Source organism: Pelmatolapia mariae, linkage group LG16_19 (genome assembly GCF_036321145.2).
Source record: "Pelmatolapia mariae isolate MD_Pm_ZW linkage group LG16_19, Pm_UMD_F_2, whole genome shotgun sequence".
NCBI lineage: Eukaryota > Metazoa > Chordata > Actinopteri > Cichliformes > Cichlidae > Pelmatolapia > Pelmatolapia mariae.
The window spans coordinates 11,154,657-11,175,937 of record NC_086241.1 but is presented as its reverse complement, the minus strand read 5'-3'; the positions used below and the strand labels follow the sequence as shown (position 1 = coordinate 11,175,937).

At 40.7% G+C, this 21,281-nt stretch overlaps 1 protein-coding gene across 1 annotated transcript in view; it reads left to right on the top strand.

Moving 5' to 3' along the window:
* The first annotated feature begins 15,355 nt into the window (after positions 1–15,355).
* Positions 15,356–21,281, top strand: part of LOC134643992 (TSC22 domain family protein 1-like) — a 41,485-nt gene continuing 35,559 nt past the window's right edge. The window contains exon 1 of the mRNA XM_063496612.1: positions 15,356–18,701. Within this exon, the coding sequence (XP_063352682.1) occupies positions 16,093–18,701 (2,609 nt within the window). The 5' untranslated portion in view covers positions 15,356–16,092. The remainder of the gene's footprint in view (positions 18,702–21,281) is intronic.

Below are 21,281 nucleotides of genomic sequence, written 5' to 3'. Positions count from 1 at the left end.
CATCTCCTCTGGTTAGCCTCCTCTCTTCTCCAAATGCATTTAAAGTGTTGAGACACACTTCAGTGTGGGGCACTGAGATTGATTTCCAGGTCACAGGCAGGAGGTGAGAGGAGGTGAGAGGAGAAGCCCTCTATCTCGCACTATGATCAGCCTGGCTACAGCATGCTCCTTAGGTTTCTTTATTTTGCTTTCCCAATACACTGACACTTCATTAGGTATGCTCCTGCTGCTCAACTGCTCGTTAAATATCAAATCAGTCAACCACATAGGCACAACATAAAGATTGTTAGGTCAAGGCAACCTGCTAAAGTTCACACCGACCATCATAATGGGGAAGAAAGGTTATTTAAGTGAGACTGAACGTGATATGGTTCTTTACTTCTATTTTACCGAAATTGTTGATCTTTTGGGATTTTCCAACACAGCTGTCTCTGGGGTTTGAAAAAGAAAAAAATGTCCAATCCTGTGGGCCAAAGTGCCTTTGTGATGTCAGAAGTCAGAGGAGAATGACCTTGCGGACAACAATAACTCAAATAACCAGTTATTACAACCAAGTTGGCAGAAGAGCATCTCTGAGTGTATAACACATTGAACACAATTCGACCCAATTTGCTATTTCTAGGTCATCTCTGTTTACTTGAACATGACAGCAAGTACTCAACTGTCCTTCACACTCACCAAATCTCAGTCTAATAGTGCGTCGTTGGGATGTGGTTGAACAGGAATGTTGCAGGAAAACAGGAAACTGTTTGAAGCATGCTGGACCAAAATCTCGAAAGGAAGACCTTACACGAATACAGAGAAGTAGAGAGAAAAAAACAACAAATGACCCCTTATGAGCAAGCACTTGCCGACAGTTGGAAGGAAAAGCTGCTTTTAACAGGAAGAAACTTCTAGCAGAGCTAGGCTCAGGGAGGGGCGGCCATCTGCCACGACCGGTCGGGGTTAAGGGGAAGAAGCTGGGACAAAGACTAGCTGTGGAAGAGTACCAGAGATTAAAATTAGCTAATGATTAAAAGCAGAGAGGTGTATTAACACATAGTGAGTGAAAAAGAAATGCTCGTCATGGGAAGCCCCCAGCTGCCCAGGTCTATTGCAGTGTAACTAAGGGAGGATTCAGGGTGACCCAATCCAGCCACAACTAAATGCTTTATCAAAAAGCCTAATCTTAAATCTAAACAGGGAGATGCTTCCACAGAAAAGGTGCCTGGAAGCTGAAAGTGGGTTCAAATTCACATTAGCAAAATATACCCAGTGAAGTCACAGGTATATATACATGTTGTCTTAATGTAATAATGTTTTCGTAAACACATTTCATGTCTCTCAGTCCTGGTTTGAGATTGTGGGCTGAGTTTCACAGTTTTTTCCTAAACCACTTCACTGAATGAATCACCTCAAACAGTTTTCAGCTGCATTTAGACACAGTTTGCAGATCTGTTTTAACCTTTTACATAGCACGTTTTACGCAGTGATTCACTTGTGATGCGTAATGACAACAACAGGTGGCCTAAATTAAACCACAACACAGATGCCATTTCTGAAACACAGCAACTCAAAATTGTTCACACTTGTTGCTGCTGAGCCAGCTCCAGAATAGCAATTTTACATAAAACCTGCTTTTTTCCTTCTTCTTCTTCTTTTTTTTTTTTTTTACATGTAATGACAGTCTACATGATAAGAAAGAGAAGGAATGGATAAAAGTGTCCTTTACATTTTTCTTATATAAGATGATGTTTACTTGAGTCATCCTTCATATAATTATGAGAAAACATGGTCAATTTCAAAAGAAAATTATAGTATGAGGCATATACATCCGTTGGTGATCCTCTGTTGTCACTTTTACTGTTTCCTGATGTTTCGTCACTTTGTATTGACAGAGGAAGCTGGGGAGGGGGTTTGTTTCTGTTTTACTTCATATTTTTTGCCATTTTAGTCGAATCCAAGACAACCACGGGGAACAGCCGCATGTCCTTCTTACTTGATCTGGTGTGCGATGGCTGGTCAGCTGTGTTTTTAATATGACTGGCTGTGTGTGTGATCTGAAACATTTATTTGGTTTTGAGCATAAATAAAACTGTTCCGGCATGGTTGAAGTTTTTCTTTTCTTTTTTTTTCCAAAGGAGTTCAAGGTTTTGTGAAACTGAGCTTTGTGTTTGGAGTCTTTGAAAAAGATGTAGGGTTTCAAAGACTCCAGGAAGGCTGAGTGCTTCAAAGGAGGCGAGAGAGGTTGACAGTGTGACCTACAGTTCTCCTGATACTCTGCAAGATTTAACTTGGTGAAACTTTAACTACTGTGATAAATATACATTTCTACACACTTGTTTTTTGTTATTGTTAGTAGCGATATTAATGACTGAACCACCATAATAATGATTTAATGCTGTTTTAAAAAATATCATTATTATTGTTGTTATTATCATTACAACAATAGAAATGTGAATACACACACTCACTAATCTAAACCTGTTGTATAGGTTTAAATTAGTATAAAAATAACAATAATAATAATCTAAAAAGGCAGAACTCAGACCAGACCCAGCATAGAGGAGCTGTTTGTTAGTTTAGGTATTAATAATTAAAACATGTTAAAAGTTTCTTTTTATATTGCAAAAATGGGAAACATAATTCTTTGTTAGGAGAAATAGATAATAATTACTGGTGCCCAAGTCCAGGCTCTCTGAGTTTGGATAAGTAATAAACAACCTTTATTTTTGTGGGCTAGAGCCATTAAAAATACACAAACAAGGATCGAGTAAGGCCTTCTTCAGGGTTTCCTTGGTTATGAGTTGTTGTTTTTTTTTGTCTTATAAGTGGCGAGCTGAGCAGAGCTGACTGTAACTCTACTATGGAAACTGGGAGAGAGAGCAGCAAACAAACACAATGAGGCATGAGGAGAAGATGGTTAAACATGAACGAGATGAAGAAAATACAAAACAAGAGTTGTGCTACTGTGACATAAACATGTTTTTTTTGTCTTTTCTTCTGCTACCACCTTTATAATCTTTACAGCCTGGCCAGCAGAGGCTTAATTGGAGAATAAAATCACAGGTTTATGTTTAAATAGTGCCAGTCCACAGAAACAGTCATCTCAGAGCAGGTAAAGACCTGATGAATCAGTGATCCCTTATGAGCAAGCGACAGGTGTGCAGGTGAGCAAACAGCATGCAGGAGAGGAACAGAGAGCCACACCTGGACACACAGAGAGAAAGAGAGTGGAGAAAGGGGAGACAAAAACAGACTAGGAGCCTCAAACCTCTGGTCTCCAGCGGCTAGTGGCTTTGACCAAAAAAAAGCCCTGCAGGTGTTATTCATGCGTCACCCTCATCAAAGGGCAGAAATAAATTTTTACATTAATGCACCATGATAAACCCCATCATCAAAAATATCAGTAACAGGAACACAAATGTGGATGGCACTGTGTAGGATTATGACTGATTTACTGACCTTTATCCTTCAAAAGAGAGCTGTGGAGATTGTTTCTGATACTTCACCGTTTGCCCGGTATGTGCACTGTGATAGTCTGGTGAGTGTTTTTGCCACACTTGCACTTCAGACTTAACATCTGATGGCGTCTTAAATAAGAGGTCTGTGACTGCTAATCAGTAGGCGAGGTAGCCGAGCTCTGCAGTGATTATTTCACTGCATAAATTATGCATGTAGAGCTTGAGCCCAGCGTAAATCAAGATTAGCTTTCGAGGTCATTAACATGAATCATCGGCGTGTGACTTGCATGTAATTAATGCAAACTGCACTGCACTGGCTCAGAAAATTTGGAGACTTAGATAAATTCACGGAGATACTGAACATGTGCTCTCAATATTGCTTAATATTAAACACCTTACTTGATTTACAGTTTGATTAACTGTGACATCATAAGTGATGATAAACTAAGACAGTAGCTGTTCTCAGCACATCATGAGTCTAAATCAGAGTCGTTTATCACCCTCATCTTGTTGTGAGTAGTCAAAGAGGCACACCCAGAGGGGCACAGCTTATCTGAAATGACATGTTCTCTGAAACTATCTTTAATTAAGTCGTGGATTGGGCGGCATTCATGCTTCAGCACTGAAGCTCATTTGTATATACTGCCATCTTGTGGACAAATCCTAGAACCGGAACGGAATGCAGTGAGTGAATGAACAACAAACTAAATGTGGGATGAAGAGTAAGCTATATTTAGGATCCCGGGACTTACAAACTGAATTCATGGTACTTGGGGAGGATGGGTGCTTGTCATGTTGGGACATTCAAGGGAAACCAATAAGATGACTGCTAAAAAGGAGAGGGGAAGGAGCTCAAATGGCTTATTTCAGGCAGATGATGAACTGAAAGCACTGTATAGGATTAATAAGGATTACTCTGAGCTGTGACTCAGGCAAAACTACTCTAATAGGTGGTTAAAAATGTAGAGTTAAGGTGTAATCTTTTTGCCAGGAAAAAGTTTTAGAAACACTTTTTAAATGTAAGATAAGACCCTCATGTTCAGATGATGGGTGTTTTTTCATAACAAACAGCAGAAAGAACTTCCTGTAACTTTCCTAAATACATCTCTCAGCAGTGTGACCTGCAACCAGCATCCATGTTTTTGTAACACAAAGACTTGCCTCAGAGCCGCCGCACCTCTGTCAGCTGTCCGGCCGTCAGCACATTCACATAAAGTCGAACACAGTGAAAGCTGCCATCTACATCAAGACCCAGAGACAGAGGGTCCAAAGTGACCGACCCGATGACCGCAGATTATCAGCATCATTGGAATGTGTTGAAAGTTAGACGACAAATCTTAAGTATAACTTCCTCTTGTAACACAAGTTCAAACTCTGTGAAAATCCTGCAGTCCTTTATATGTCCTCTGCTGGGTGAAAGATTCAAAAACGCCTTTTCATCAGGGATAAAATGAACTTGGCAGCAACTCGGCTGCGGTTTTGGCTTTGCTCGCTCAAGGTCGTCCTCTCTTTGAGTTAGGCGCAGTCTGAATGTATATCAGTGAAAGACGAGGATGATAATTAACCCGGTGAATTAAATGCCAGAGCTTTGATTTACGTTAAGACGTCTCCATCGACAAGATCTCACCTTCAGCTCGGGGGAGACATTCTGACATGAAAAGTGTTGTTTTATTGTAATTACCTGCTTTTTCACTTCAATGAGAATATCTCCTGGCTCTGACACGCTTGCTGTGAGTGTGATGTAAAGCATGATTGTTATAATTTTATTTTACAGTTAAGTGCTTGCGATGGCCTGCAGGGTTTGTTGCCATGGCAGCCCCTATTAGACAGACGTCTTTAAAAGGAGAAGAAGAAGAGGGAAACGGAGATACTGAGGAAAGAGTTTCTAGTGTTTATTACAGCTACTTTACTGTTAAATATTAATTCTCTGCCATGGGCAACAAAGATTCTTGAACTTTTCACTCAAACACTGATGTAGCCAGGTCACTGAAACAAAGTGACAACAGAGAATGTTGACTTGATATTTATACATAGCCACAGCTGTGTATAAATATCACAATGTTCACTCGAGTGTGATTATATTTGGATGTTAGACAGAAACCGCTTAGGCTTAGAAAAAAGTGTTTGGATTAATATGTGTGTGAATGAATCAATGAGGCTTGTATTATAAAGCGCTTTGAGCGCTCAACCAGAGTGGAAAAGTCCTATATAAGACCGGCTCCATTTACAATTTATTCTGTTTAATGTAAAATATATAAGCCTGTAAAGGTCCAGTGCATTTAACAAATAACATTTGTTTGAAATATATCTGGCTGCAGGAACATGATTACAGCCTGAACTGCTTTTATTAAAACTTTTTTTATCAACATTAGACACAGATGTTAGACATAGATGTCACAGATTTTTTAATGTATTTATTCCCTGTGGTTAAACAAAGGTTGACTTAGTCTACTCCTTATTTAAGCTTTAAATGAGTCTATTATGCATGTTTCCATGTCCATATTTTGCTTCACAATTCAATATCTGTATCTTATACTGGGCCTTTGTCATAGATAGGCCTTTGTAGATAGATAGGCCCCTAAACCCCTAACTCTTTGTAGAATATGAACATATCCACTAAACAACAAAAGCTGGTTATAAGCTAACCGTAGGCCAGCTAATGTTAGGCTCAAGTGTTCTAAAAATCACACCCTACCTCTAAAAAACAATTTGATTTCATTCTCATATTATATGAGAGTTTATTCGCTAAGTGTCCCAGTCCAGCAATGTTAGATCATTTTAAATGACGTGTTACAAAGCCAACTAACAGCAGCTAACAGATGCTCATAGCAGCTAACAGCAGCAAAAACAGCAGCGCTTACTCACAGAAAAGTTCAGGATATCCTCAAAAACTCACCAATGTATCACTATCATCAGACAAAAATTAGCTTCACTAACTCTTTGACTCACAGTGGACTCCTTTCACAAAGTTTTACAGCCTCCTCAAGAGAAAACAGAAGTGGACACATATTGACAGCTGAGGTAAACACCATCCAACAGCTAACACTCGCTACAGATGACCGGCAGCCAAAGTTATTTATCCTACTGACATCTAGTGGTGAGATTTTGCACGCTGTACTTTTAAGAAAAATTAACAAAGTACCTTAAATCTGCATTCTTACTACTGGCATGCAGGGGGTGAGCTCTGTCATTTTGGATAAATTTCAGTAAATTTGCAGCTCCCTTTTTGTTTGTTTGTTTATTTTTCTAATTTGTTTTATGGTATGATGCCAGTTACATTCAAAAACTGCACACAACCAACACAAATATGCTTGCATGGAGTCCTCCAAAGACCTAACAGCATGTAGCTCCACATTGAACATCCTATTTGTAGGTGAATGCCTTGTCTGTTACTGTGTGAACTCTAAAGTTGTATGATATAACCTCACTCTGCTCTACAAGTGGGTAGAGGACCAACAACAGGTCAGTTCAGGATGAGTAACCCACAGACCAGTTCTTTGTGACACTGCCCTCTGGTGATGATGGTATCCAGAAATGTTGTCACTATAGTTTCAAGTCTTAGTGAACACACCATGAAGTTCATGTTGTAAATTATGATCCTCAGTTTGGGATTAAGAAAATGTTGAGCCGCAATGTTGAAAACACTTGCCTTGCGACAGGTCTTCACAAATCAGTAAGTGATTATATCATGGTAGCTACCTCCATCTTTTACTTACAGTCAGTGGTCTGAGTGTAGCCCTCAGTTCATCGTCCACCTGAAACGAACTGAAACGGCTTATTTTTAATTGTTATTATTATTCATATATAAGCAAAATTATGAAGAACAATGACATCAATGATCTATGACGTCAACATTGATTGACTTTCTTTTTTGCAGTAATCACCTAAAGATTATTTAATCCAGCAGTCCTAACAGCATGTCAACCACAAGTTATTAGAATATGTTTGTACATCTAAACTGTTATTTGAAAAAAAAAAACAACAACAACTCCTGATCACTTTTGATGATGTTTTTCCAGGTTTTTTTTGCTATCACTATTGTATAATTCATGACATTGCTCTTCTACATACTTATAAATATCCCAGCGACACAGCTGTCTAACTGTCTCCTCAGCCCCACATTATATTGAAAAGCAACAACATGATTCACTGTGGAGGAGCTGAATGTTTGCTGGTAATTAGTATGTGCAATTTTTAAAAAGTAAGCCACTGATTATATGTGTTTATAAGCTGAATCCTCCATCTAATCAAGAGATTGACTTGGGTGTAGTAACGCTCTGCGCCTGAGAACTCAGTGAATATTTTCTCTCTGGAATGTGGCTTTCTCTGATGAGAACATTTTTTTCAAAGTGTGTAAAGTCATAAGGTAGATTTGTATGAAACATGAAAATGTAGCTGACACAGGACCTGAGCGATGTATCTGACCATTCAGTTTACACATCTACCATTCACTAAAGCCTCATCAGAAGTGGTTTCTGTAGAAACGTGGCTGCTTTTTAAATCAAGGCTGAAGACTTTTGTTTGTCTCTGCTTTTTATTAAATCAAGGAGTTACAGATTTATTGTACTCTCCTCTTGTATTTCTTAAATTCCTGTCTAAATGTCAAACCACTTAGCATTGCTTTGCCCCATTGAACCTTTGATGTATCAAATACCCTGACTAACCTGATGGGGGTGCTGTAATCAAATCTCACCTTTTAGTTATCATGTTTTTGCAGATTTAAAGACAGGAGTTAATACTGTTGTACAAGTGGTTGTCAGGATTGTCTACAGATGTAGAATTTCTAGTGTGATTTAAATTTAATCAAAAATGCCATTTTTGCATGTACAGCATCAAAGCAAGCAAAAAGTAACATCAAATTTAACATTATTGTTATGAAAACAAAGAAAATGGTGGTGGTTGAGTATAATTCTGTCACTTGCATGAGCGTGAAAATCCTTAAAATCTGGTTATATTAAAGTTTTTGATTATTTCGCTTCTTCACTGTTAAGTTTGCCAAAAATACTAAAGTCTTATCAGACAATGTTTTTGTTTCATTAAATGTGAGTCTGTGGCATCTTAAATCCTCTCCTTCATTATTAAGTGCAGTATTTCCACTGGCTCCTCTCAGGTTTCCCTTTCACTCATCACTCAGGCATGCAGCTCTAAGGTTACTGCTTTGTTTAATTCATTGTGCTGACTCTATGTTACTCTATCAATGCAATAAGGAATAAACAGCTGTTCTTACTGTGGCACAACTTTTTAAACCCTTTTGTCACATCTCATTCTTCTAAAGGGAATCTCACTGGCCTTTAAGCAGCTATAAATCAGCGAGGTGAGGCCTTACAGTGTATCCTTATTCACTGGTATAAAGGAAAAATCAGTATGTTAGCATTTAAGTTTCACTGATGATCCCACGAGTATTACACCACAGCTGAGTCACCTTTTAGCTAAACATGGCTTCTTAAAATAGGAAAACAGCCTGTAGATATTTTACTTTATTTAAAATCAAAGCATTTTAAGAACAGAATACGTTGGATGGTGCATCTTTTCCTATAAGCTGCAAATACTGGGAATACTAATGTAGCAGACAGAAGGACCCAAAAGCATGGCTCAAAGCTCCAAAAAAGCTTTATTGCTGGGAACTTGCAAAGTAAACCTGACATAAGGGCAAACAAATAATCAAAAGGAATTCAACTAGTGACACAGGATAAGAAACACACAGCTTGAGGGAGAAGGCAACAAAGAGCACGGGAAGACAATGAATCCACACATGGAAGACACAAAAAGCTGAAACTAATATCATATGATGACCCAGAGGTAGTACAACTAGACATGCTGCAGAAACTAAAGACCACCAAAGTATAACAGGGAGAGACAAAACACTTGACACAATGACAAAAATGTAAACAGCCACAAAAAAGACTGAGTCAGATACAGAAATGGGCGGGTGGGGAGTACAAGGGATAAATAAAGAACCATAAAACCAAGAATAGTACAAAATATTCTTAGAAGTACAGAACCAAAAAAATCTCAAACATCCTAAAAACTCAAAACCCTGAGTCCAAGACTCAGAGACCATGACGACTATACCCACAGCACTACAAACAAAATTGACTCTCTCGCCACCTCTATAAAACAGTGATTAATCGAAAAAGTAAACTCACTTCAAAATGTGTTTATGTACTCATGGTTTTTTGAGAGTTTTTATAAATGGGCTTTATTTTTTTAAAATATGTAAATGCATTTTTGATGATTTGATGAGCATGAATTGTGTGCTGAAGATGACCATACAGACTGTTGCAGGAATGGCCAGTGATTCTATATATGAGTGGGACTGGCTGCCTGTGTTTCCATTAGCCCTGCAATGGACTGGCTCCAACCCCTGAGTGACCCTGAAAATCGACAAGTGGAAGAAAATGGAAGGGACATAAAATACTCATGTCTATACTTCGTCCCATAAAATGTGTTTGGTAAGAAGTGGCTAAAAGGAGCTGCAGATGTCAGAAATTCAACTCAGGTTGAATGGTGTAATGAGGGAAAAGGACCAGGAAGCACGAGGTCCTTTTTTATCAGGTGGCGAGCAGCTAGAAAGTAAAAGGGTGGTGGTAGCCAAGAGGTACAAAACTAAACTGTAACAGTTAACATAATTTATTTACAATAAAACCATCCCAAGGAATTTAAAAAACTAAAACTATAAGTTTCACTTATATACAGGGGCGTAATTTCCAGGGGGGATAGTGGGGTTATGACCCCCCAATAATCAGACCCAACCAATATTAACCCCCCCCCCCAATAAAATTATGAATTATCTTACATAAATAGGCTGTTGATTTTCTTTACTCATTTCAGTTATTACCAGCAAAATAGACAGAGATCTTGTGTATATTCACTGTTACTATATAAGTATATGTCACAGGAAATAATTCAAAGAATAATAGAGCTGCTTTAAATTTCACTAACAATACTTAAAGAAATTGGGACCTTGCTGCTAAGCAAACATGTCTTCAAGCCTTTACCCTCATCCATTTTTAAGACCAAAACAAAGCGTAAAAGGTCATGTGTATATGTTCATCATATCTGGGTTTCCATGTGACATTTGGCCTAAAAAGTGCAACAGATGGTTGTAGAAGGAGCTTTACTCATCACAATCTGTAGCATATTACTAGACCTTTTGATTTTATTATTAGTAACAAAGAAATAATGCATCTCTTCATGTGCAAGAGAGAATAGGGAAATAGATCACAGGTAAAATGTCTAAATCAGCAGAAGATATATATGTTAATTCATTTTGGGGGGGTAATGTGTCAATACAAACCTGCTGCAAGGGATTCGGCAGTCTAATCTTTCTTTAGTCAAGCTCAGCAATGTGGGAAAACAGGCTCATGAATGAATGTTGTGGTTCTATTCAAACACACACTCCTCTGGTTGAAATAAAGCTGGCATCTATTCTGGCCTCCATTCACATCAGTGGACACAAGCCTCAGACAGACTCAGCTACCCTGGTTCTCATCACCGGGCATTCAAGCATTTTAGCTCAGTTATTCCACCATCAGTCACACTCACGTCTGAAAGATCTGCTTCCTTATCATTAAAGCTCCACCAGGATACTTCGACAAGCAACAAAGACTAGATTCAGAGCAGAATAATCATTACCTGCTGCTACAGTTGGTTAAACAAGATAACTGAGGTAACTACTATCTAGCATCGCACATTTTGGAAATGTGCAGCAGAATGCAGATGTACTCACAAATAAATTTGGTTATCAAAACTTTATTTGTAAAAGAATAAGCATTTTTTTTTAAAAGGTTTGTTTGTATTTTGCAAAGTTACAAGGACAAAGTAAAATATTTCCCAGTTCTGAAAGTTTGCAATGATCAGAAGATGGAAATATTTGGGGTTTAATCATCTCAAAACTGTGCAGTGCACCACAGAGCTTCACTGCTTTGAAGTGCACTTTTCAGAAATCACTTGTTAATCAAAAGGCTCTTTTTGTTTATATAGAGCCTTTCATCCCTCAATTAATTTAATTTTCGCATAATAGTCACGTCTGTGTTTGGTCTGGGCTGTGTGCAAGCACACTGAAAGCATTTCCTAGCTTGTGTGAACGCAGTTCTGATTTGATGAAAACACAATCACATAATAAACTTAAATGGCCCCATTCCCAAAAGAAGATATGCAGTGTTTTAAAGCTTTTGCGGTCCACACATTATCACACTAATGTTCCTCTGACTGTGCAGCGCATAATCAAGAAATGCTGAATTACCGTTGTTATTTTTGGACCTTTTATTCCTCGTTCATTTATAATTTGTCATTGTAACAACAACCACATTGGACAGAAATGATGAAGTTTCTATTAAATAACAAAGTCCAGGAAGTCCTGATGATTGGTGCAGGGATAACAGGGCAATATATCTTCAAGTGAAATCACATTCATTTATTCTTTAACCATAGAGGCAAAATAGCAGCGTAACATTAAACTTTTATCAGGGTTAGAGAGTCTTTTTCTATCCCCAGCAGTGTTCTTGCTCCCATTCCTGGACTTTTTTTTGTTCTGTCTGCACTTCTTATGAGCACCTGTTCTTTGGAAAATAACATTTTCTTGTTAACCCCATTTACATTACAGCTTAGAGAGAGGGGGGATGAATCAAACTGCCTGCTCAAACTTAATAAGCTAACTCATCTTCTGCCCGAGATACGTCTTCCCTAACTGCCCGGGTGTTCTTGAATTAAATTAGGAAGAATCGCTTTAGGGCACATCCAACAGTTGGTTGCCTTTCAATCGGATATAAAGAACAAAACATGTTTCTCCTTTTTCTCTGAAAACCCTTTGAGTGATTACTTTTCTTCATAGCAGGGCAGAGAAAATGAACGCAGAGTTCAGAGTATAAATTGCTCATTATTGCTAGAGCCACAGCACAATAGTGCTGTGTTTTGTTTTGTTTTTTTGTGGAGTGCCAGGGTGATTTAAAGCTGCTGACAGCACCAGACGCTTACACTGCAATAGGCTCCTGCTGTCTCTCTTGTCCTCTATCATTTGTATCGATGGGTATAGCCTGTCTGCTTGCCTGACAGTTAATCTCTTCTTCTCTTCTCTTTCCTCCTCCTCCTCCTTCACTAACTATTACTCTCTCCTTTCTCTCTGTGAGCCACCACAACTCCTCCTCTTTCTATTTCTTGCATTACCGCCCCTGTTTCGTTTTGTTTTTTCTCACAGATGTCGTCATGATGTATGATTTCACAGTAGCTCAGACAGCCAGTGTTGCTCAAACTCTGCAAGACATCTATTTTTTCTTACATGGGGACTTATTGTGGTTTTTTCCAGTATTTTTTCTCTTATATGATTGCAGCCAGCCAATTTATCTTCTGTATTCTGAGTTAATCTAGTGGTTCTCAAACCACCAGCATTAATTTTAACACCACTGTTTCCCCCAATCATGACCCTTTTTAAAAAAGAAATAATCCACATGTCAGCATCAACATCATTCGACTTGGCTCTGAAAGCCACTGCTTTAACCCAACTTCCTTGTGACTGGCTGCTCAACACAAACAGAAGGTTTGAACAGCAGGTTGGTTTCACTTCTGTGCTTATTGCTGTATACCTGAGATGACCGTATTAGGTATATATTTACTCTGTTTGACATCATACTGATCCAATAGAAAAATATTGGGAAAGAAACCAAATCTCTGAACCTGAGAGTTTGGAGCAGTCAGGGATTCCTTGCACATATGCTGCCCTCATTATTTGAAACCTGCGTCATGTTTAGAGCATCTACCTTTGTGGATCATGAACTCTGACCTCTGGTTAGATGTGAAAGAAATGCAATTTCCCTTAAAGCATAACCAAAATACATGCAAAAGAAACATATGCACTGTAATTCTATGCCTTTTTTAATTGAATTTAACATATTATTTAAATTTTTCAGTGCAAAGAGAAGAGAAAAGAAGAGATTGATTGAGAAGAGCTAGAACTGGTTCTGTATATCCAGTGATGAACAGAAAACACCAGAACACATAAAATGGAGAAGCTCGAGTTTGAGATCAGAGTTCGTTGACCTGCTGTGGCAACATTACCAACCAACAAATGTGTACATTTCTCTCTCTCCTGTGTTTAAAAGGGAGAGAGTGAGGGCGAGAGAGGCCCCAAACAGCACCTGCATGTAGAATAATCCTTCAGTGTGGTTGACACCTGTGTCTGTAGAGGGATCTAGCAGCTCTCTGTCTACCTTTGTTTCACAAACACTGCTGTGGGGATGTTTTGCTCATACCACAACAAATGTTTACACCCTCCATCATTTTTCCTCTTCTTTTCAGTATTTTTCACTGTCAAAATAAATCACATTTTTCTTTAAATGAGTACAATAAAAGGGAAACATGATAACCTAACAATGGAATTACTTATTATTTTCCCATGTACGTTAAAATAGACATAAAATTAATCATTACACAGAATTCAGGTTTATATTATTTAGTTTATTATTGTATTTTTTAGAAGTTAGTGCCTGAAACTGCAAGCCTTTGTTTTTAACAATTGTCTCTCTTTAAACTAGTTTTAATGTAGGTAACTGAGTTATTATACTCCCCCCAAAAAAGTATTTTTGTTGTTTCCACCGTCCCCAAGAGATACATCATAGCAGGTCTTACTAATACTCACTCACATACTGTCTTGCTTTTTCTCACTTTCATTCCTCTTCTCTCCAGAGCATACCTCCACCTCTCTGGACTCTCTCCCACCTGCTCTCTGCTTGCACTAAGACCACAACATCATCTGCAAATATTATAGTCCACAAAGACTCCTTCCTGATCTCTTTTCCATAGCTTTATTGTATGGCTCAGCAGCTCTTCACATCACCCTTGTTCTTGAAAACTGGTACCAGCACACTTCTGCTCCATTCTTCACAGACACTCTATCTCTAGGATTTAGTCTGGTGAAAAGGTCCCTTGCCCTCTCTCCTAGACATCTCTATACCTCCACAGGTATGCAATCCATCACTTAAGGTGGATGTTGATTTTCAGTTAAGGGCTAAAAACTTTTTTTTTCAACTAAACAAGAGTATTTTGTGTTTTTGTAATTCAAACAACTTCCCTTGATTTAGAAATATGTTTAAATTTACTTCCATTTTCACTCCTGTGTTATGTTGGCATCCCCTGTGTCAGAAACAGTAATGCATTTTATTTATAGAACTGGAGTATTTCCTGCAGGTTTTTCCACTCTGCAAAGAATATTAGAGTGAGCCATACTGGATCTTTTGACTAAGGTTATTACAGTGTACCACTGGTGTAATACTACTTCTACTTTTTATAAGAATGGTTTATCGTCTGTTTTATGTATGCTGCTACGACAACTCAATTTCCTTCTGGGCTTAATAAAGTTTCTCTGATTCTGATTCTAAAACAAAATAAAACCTAACTGAAACAATTTTGTGAACTTGGAAAACTATAAAAACAAAAAGGAAATTACCTTAGTTTAATATGTTAGTTTGGTATAAATGTTATTATAACTTGTCTGATAAGACTGTTGATGTTAATTGAGACTTTGGATGTCTATAAGACTTTGTAAAAGTTATTTTTATTGTAAAAACGTGTACTCTCTGTACCCTCCATAGAATAAAAATAAAAAAAACAAGAAAATCCGATCTGAAAACTAACTGAAACTAAACTGAATGAAAAACAAAAAACTCCAAATTAAATAAACTTTTAAAGTAATGAGAAACTACAAAACTATAATGACTCCATACTGATTTCCTCTGGTTCAAAAAGACCAACAAAATCTATTGTGATGGCCCTAAACTGGTTTTCGGAGGGAGCGGCTGGGCTCGGCACTTTCCGGCACGCTTCGTGGATATTGACGTGAGCTCGTGGCCGCCTCTCCCAGACTGCTTTATGTCTGGCAGCAGCGGCCATGCGCGGTCGCCATATTACTGCGCACCCCTCCCCTCCGGCCCCGTCACAGACAGCGCAGACCACGGCAGCGGTGCGGGAGGCTCCATACTGAACGACGCTACCGCCGGGGAGGACCAGTGATACAGCAAAACCCAAACGAAGACCCAGAGGAATGGATTTAACCCGTGTACGCCGCTTTTATTAGAAGTGTTTCGCCTTTTAAAGCTTCTAACTGCGGATTAAAGGTGGCTCGCTTTCACTTCGTTTCCTCTTGTTAAAAGAATAAGAATAAAAAAAAACAGCAGTTTAAACAGCCGAGTTTGTGTTTAGCTAGCCGGTGATGGAGAGTGGCAGCTAGCTAGCTTTTAATATAACGCTAACTTACTCAGCAGCTTTTTTTGCCCGCTTTTTGTGTTCATTGCAGCGTGGCGTCTTTTTCCTCTTCAACAAAACATACAGAAATGTTAGCTTGTGTTTAATAAAGGCGCAGACGGACAGCTCTGGTAGTTAACCGGCGAACTGGCATCAGCTGACGCTAGCGGCCACTAGCTTCTTTTGCCTCGCTAGGATAACGCCGAAGCGAGTGAAAGAAGACAAGGGTGTAAATATCGGCACAACTTTTGCCTCATATCTGCGCACTTCGTTGAAATATATATATTGTTTTTTTTCTAGATAATTTTTTTGGTCGTTTGTCTGTTGAGCGTAGTTTTGTCAAAACGGCGCCTTTAACGAGCTGCAGCCTTATTGCATACTGTCAGAGACCAACTACCGCCCGGATCTTCTCGAAATGCATCATCCGGACCCTGCAGGAGACTCTGGCAGTGTTAGAAAGATGGCGCACCAGGCTGTCTTTCACAGAAGGGGGAGCAACACTGGCAGCGGGAGCGGCCCCGGGCTGTCAACATCAGCTAACCCGGTGGTTAATAACAGCCACGTACCAGGCGATGACTACCCGCCCTCCCTGTTGATTCAACCTCCTGCTGGCTCATCCTCCCCGGGTCCCCATCATCCTCCTCCCCCCCACAGCCTAAATCTGCTCTCCCAGCCCCAGCCCACACAGTCCACTGGAGCTCAGATAAAAAAGAAGAGTGGTTTCCAGATCACAAGTGTGACTCCAGCACAGGTATCTGTTAGTACCAATAACAGCATCGCAGAGGATACTGAGAGCTACGACGACCTGGATGAGTCCCACACTGAGGATCTTTCATCTTCTGAGATTCTGGATGTGTCCCTCTCCCGAGCTAATGATGTAGTTGGAGCAGAGAGAAGCTCCTCAGAGGAGACGTTGAATAATTTCCATGAGGCGGAGACCCCTGGAGCGGTCTCTCCAAATCAGCCTTCACACCCCCACACCTTGAACCAGGCACAGAAGCAGCACGGTGGAGCCATGGTGAATGGGACTGTACACCATCAACATCCTCCACATCCTAACCATGCCCAGGTCTACCCTCTGTCCTCTGGCTCCGGGAGCACCCCGTCTGGTCTCACGTCTGGAGCTTTACCTTGTGTCACCCAGAAAATGCCTTCTAATATGGGCGGCCCTCAAGAGAGAGTTTCCCAGGCTGCTCCTTCAAGTATCCCCACTCAGCCTACAGGGACTGCAGTCCCGGGATCTATCCCTGGAATGCACAGCTCTGCTGCTGGCAATACAGTTAGCATAGTTAATCCCCAGACCAGCAGTGTTAGTAATGTGAATATGTTGAGCTCTGCCAACGTGCCTGTGAGAGGGGGGATCAGCACGAGTGCTAGCACTAGCAGTGGCGGCTATCCTCTCAATGTGATGAGCAGCAGTGGAGGGAGTGGAGGAGGAGAAAGTGCTGCTGCTCCAGCTGGGAGCAACCTTATGGCCCCCACTAGCATGATTCAGCAACACCAAAACTTAAACTCCAACATTGCTATGACTGCTACAACTACTGTTGCTGTGAGTGCCTCTGGAGGCGTAGGGCTCCCCAGTGGGCTCCATGGAAGAGTTGGATCAGCTGTGCAGCAGCCTGTGAGTGCAACTGCTACAGCTGTGACCACAGCTCCTGTATCATCTGCTCCTGCGGCCCCTGTGGTGGCCACCACCACAAGCTCTCGCTTTAGAGTGGTGAAGCTGGACTCTAGCTCTGAGCCCTTCAAAAAGGGTAGATGGACTTGCACTGATTTCTATGATAAGGAGACCCCAGCTCCTGCCCCCTCTTCTTCTTCTGATCCTGGGTCCCACAGCATACGGCAGTTTGTCTCTGAGAGCTTTGCTGGGGGGTCGGAGAGAGAAAGCACAAGTGGGAGTTCTGTGAGTAGTACTATGAGTACATTGAGCCATTATGTCGAGAATGTGTGCAGTGGAGATGTTGGTGGACCACAGCATGCACAGGATTACAACTCCCCTCCTCAGGGCTTTCAAGGAATCCTTCCCAGTGGTTTAAGCATGGGAGTATCTCACACCCAACCCCAACAGCATGATAAAACTAATGCGGCACCTACAAACATTCATCAGCCTCCATCCATGCCGAGCCACCAGACCACCATGGGACTCACTGCTGTGCCCCAGCAGCAGCTCACTTATGCCCAGGCAGTTGCTAATCAACCCCCAGTAGGTGTTCAGCAGCAGACGTTGGGTTATGCCACCCTACCACAACAGGCAGCTGCTGCCCCTCAAGCACACACGATGTCGATGAGGCCACCTGAGTACACACATCCGCAGCAAAGCATCCCTCATTCTGCTGCTGCTTCCCAGCCTTTGTCCAACCAAGCTGGATCCACATCTGCTGGGATGGCTAACGGAGCCTGCCATATGATGGGAGGTCCTCAGCAGCCCCACTCTCTTCAGTCTACCACCTCTAGTATGCCCTCTCATGTCGGGATAGCAGGTGTTAGCCAGCAGCCTCAGAGCCATCCAGGCCATTTGGATTGCCAGCAGCAAAAGCCGCAGTCACTCCCAACACAAATCCAAAACCAAGGGCTGAGCACCCAGCTGCCAACAGCGGCCCACCAGAGCCAGGCGTCTGCACCAAGTGTGCCTCCCCCCAACCCTCAGAGCGATCACCAGGCCCAGGCCCAACCCCAAGCTCACAACACTGGGAATACTGCTCGGATGCCCCCGCAGGGGGTTCCCCATAGCCAGCCGTCTTCTGTGAGCTTGACCCATGACCACAGCAGTGCCCAGGCCCTGGCTCACGCTGCACAGGCCAGCGCCCTGTATGCCAGTCTGCCAAGCTTCACCACCACTCAGCTGCAAGATGCCCAGCGGCTGCTCCTCCAGCATCAGTCAGGTTTGTTGGGGCTGCCCAAGCTGTCTGGAGGAGAGACTGGATCCAACACTGGCCATGGTCAGGAAACTGAGGGCAATGCTGCCACCGGGAGTGCCTTAACAGCACCAGCTGGTCTCAAGACTGTAGATGGAGAAGAGGATGGGTAAGAGACTTCATTTTTATACTTTTCTCACTTTTCTTATATTTGTTTGATTATCTGCGAACGGTTTATGGCTTTCTTTTTTTTTCTTTTTCTTTTTTTCTTTTTTTTTGGTATTTAAAAAAAAAACAAAAGTTTTGTGTGATGGTACTCAGCTTTTTAAGTCTGAAGCTGAATGAGTTCACTGTTTAATGTTGCAGCTGTGAGGGAAGAAAAGTGTTGTTGTTATCCTAGATCACCAGCCGACAGAGGCCAAGCTGCTGCACTCTCTCTGTCCTCTGTCAGTGGGATACAGTGCAGGGCTCAGCTGGATGTGACGTTTCTTGTCTTTATCAAGTGGCTGCAGTGATTCAACATTTTACCTTACCCGCCCGCCTGCTTGAAATCCCGGCTGTCTGCCTTACAGAGCACATTTTCTGCTGGGCGCACAATTCCCTGTAGAGACTCTCAGCACATTTTGTTGTTGAAAAGCAGAAATTACAGTAGCAGTTGTCGATGACTTAATGAGCAATAGAATAAGACAGGTATGAAATAAACTGACAGCCATTGTCAATTTTGTTTTGTAGTCAAAGCAAGTCTTGAAATGCTCTTTCTCCTTTAGGAAAGAAACAAGAGTTGCCAGGTTGCTTGTTCACATGAAAATGAAGGCACATGACTCCTTTTTTTCCTCAGTGAAAGCTTATTGATTTCATTAAGAGCCTTTTCTCTCTCTCTCGCTCTCTCTCGCTCTCTCTCTGTGCTACTGGCAAACTTGAAATCCTTTGGAAATTCCTAACAAGAAGTTTTAAGAACATATTTTGAGGTTAGACAGGAATTTTAATCACTTTGCAGCACAAGGGACTTGCTTTCATTTCCGTCACCCCTAACAATCTGAAGTCTTATGAATATGTTGGCGTTACTGTCACCCTTGCCCTCATAGCTTTAGGGATGTTTAGCATACCTGAGTCTCAGTCAGCGCTTAGCAAAGTGATGCCAAGTACAGCTGGGAATGTGGAGGGTAACATGGAAGTTATGTTAGTTTGTTTTTTTGGGGGGGTTTGCCTTTATGGGTCAGCTGGGTAGATACTAAAGGGTGACTGTTTTTTATCACATGATGTTCAACTCTGAGGAATTTGAAATCTATGTAGGATCAGGTAGATTATTGTCTTTGATCAGCACTCAAACCAAAGCCCTGCTTGCAGATTATCTCTGTGAATTATGCTCATTCTGTCTAGTTTACCTGCTGTCAGTGGTAGTGTTAATATTTTGTATCGGGATGTTCCTGGTGACTAATTTCCTGGATCAGACTCTGTTTTCTTACTTTTAGACTAGGCAGTCTGCACCATACAGTGGTTTGTGTGGCTAACATTTACAGTGCTACCTTCTGTGCTCGCAAACACCTGTGCATAATGTAAATAAACATGTCTCCGGTCAGGTGGTTTTAAACGAGTTTACTTTGATGCGGCCTACATTTTGCAGATGAAAATAAAACAGAACTGTGCTGGTTTGCAGGGCTGTTACCTGCCCTGTCTAACATTGTGCTTCTTTACAACTAAAGTGAGACAAAGAGTGGGTCCAGGACGCTGGGCCCGGCAATCGACAGGTAACTTGGCAGCAACTTTAACCCAACACATAACTGGCACTGTACATTAATGCAACATGAGAAATTAGTTTAACTTAAGGCTGTTTGATTATGGCAAAATAATGATTATGGCAAAAATAACCAACAATTCGGATTATTATTAAGCTCAGTTATTTAACATGCTGCTTGTTATTGTCAGTAATTTCAACACTGTACAGTTACAGAAAACATGACTTTTTTACAGCAAGTTTCCTTGAAGATAGGGAGAGTTTTAGACCTGGGCTAACAGGTGTTTTTGACTCTGAAGCCTGTGTAACAAGGGTAGCTGCCGCAAAGAAGCCCATGCATCAGCTTAGCTACCTCGCACAGCTCAAGAGGCCTTCATGGTAGCTACAAGGTGAGACCCGGTGACGGAGGCAGTTACAGGCAACTGATGATAATCTTTTCACTTGTACACCAATGAAAACGTTGCAGTATTTCTTTTCCCCCACATAGTTTCGTTTTCATGGCTCCTCCCTAAAAGCTCAAAAGTGGTGGTGTGAAAATGAATGTAAAAGTAATTTCAAAATCCGATGATTATTGTTTTTTAATTTATAGTATTTTTGCTGCAAATTACTGAAGGCAGCAGCTTTTAATCATCTAAGCAATTATTTGTGCACAAATAATTAATCTCAAGTTCACAAATAATTGTGAACTTGAGATTTTTTATTTTTTTAAACTGATATCTCTGCCTCTCTTTGATGTTCACTGACAAAAGTAATGCACTTCCGTGACTGCATAACAGGCATACTTCAAGAAAGGTATTTCCCTTGTGATTCTAAATTTGGACTTGTGCAGACAAAGCACAGTAAATTAATCTATTAATCACAAACTGCTATGTAAAGTTATGTTAAATGACAACCCTCTTGGGTTAAAATAAAACTTAATTTAAAAGCATCACTTATTACCAAGACAAAAAATGAACAGCTGTTGTGATCAACTGCATGGTTTTTAAATTAATGAATAATCAAGATTACAATAAT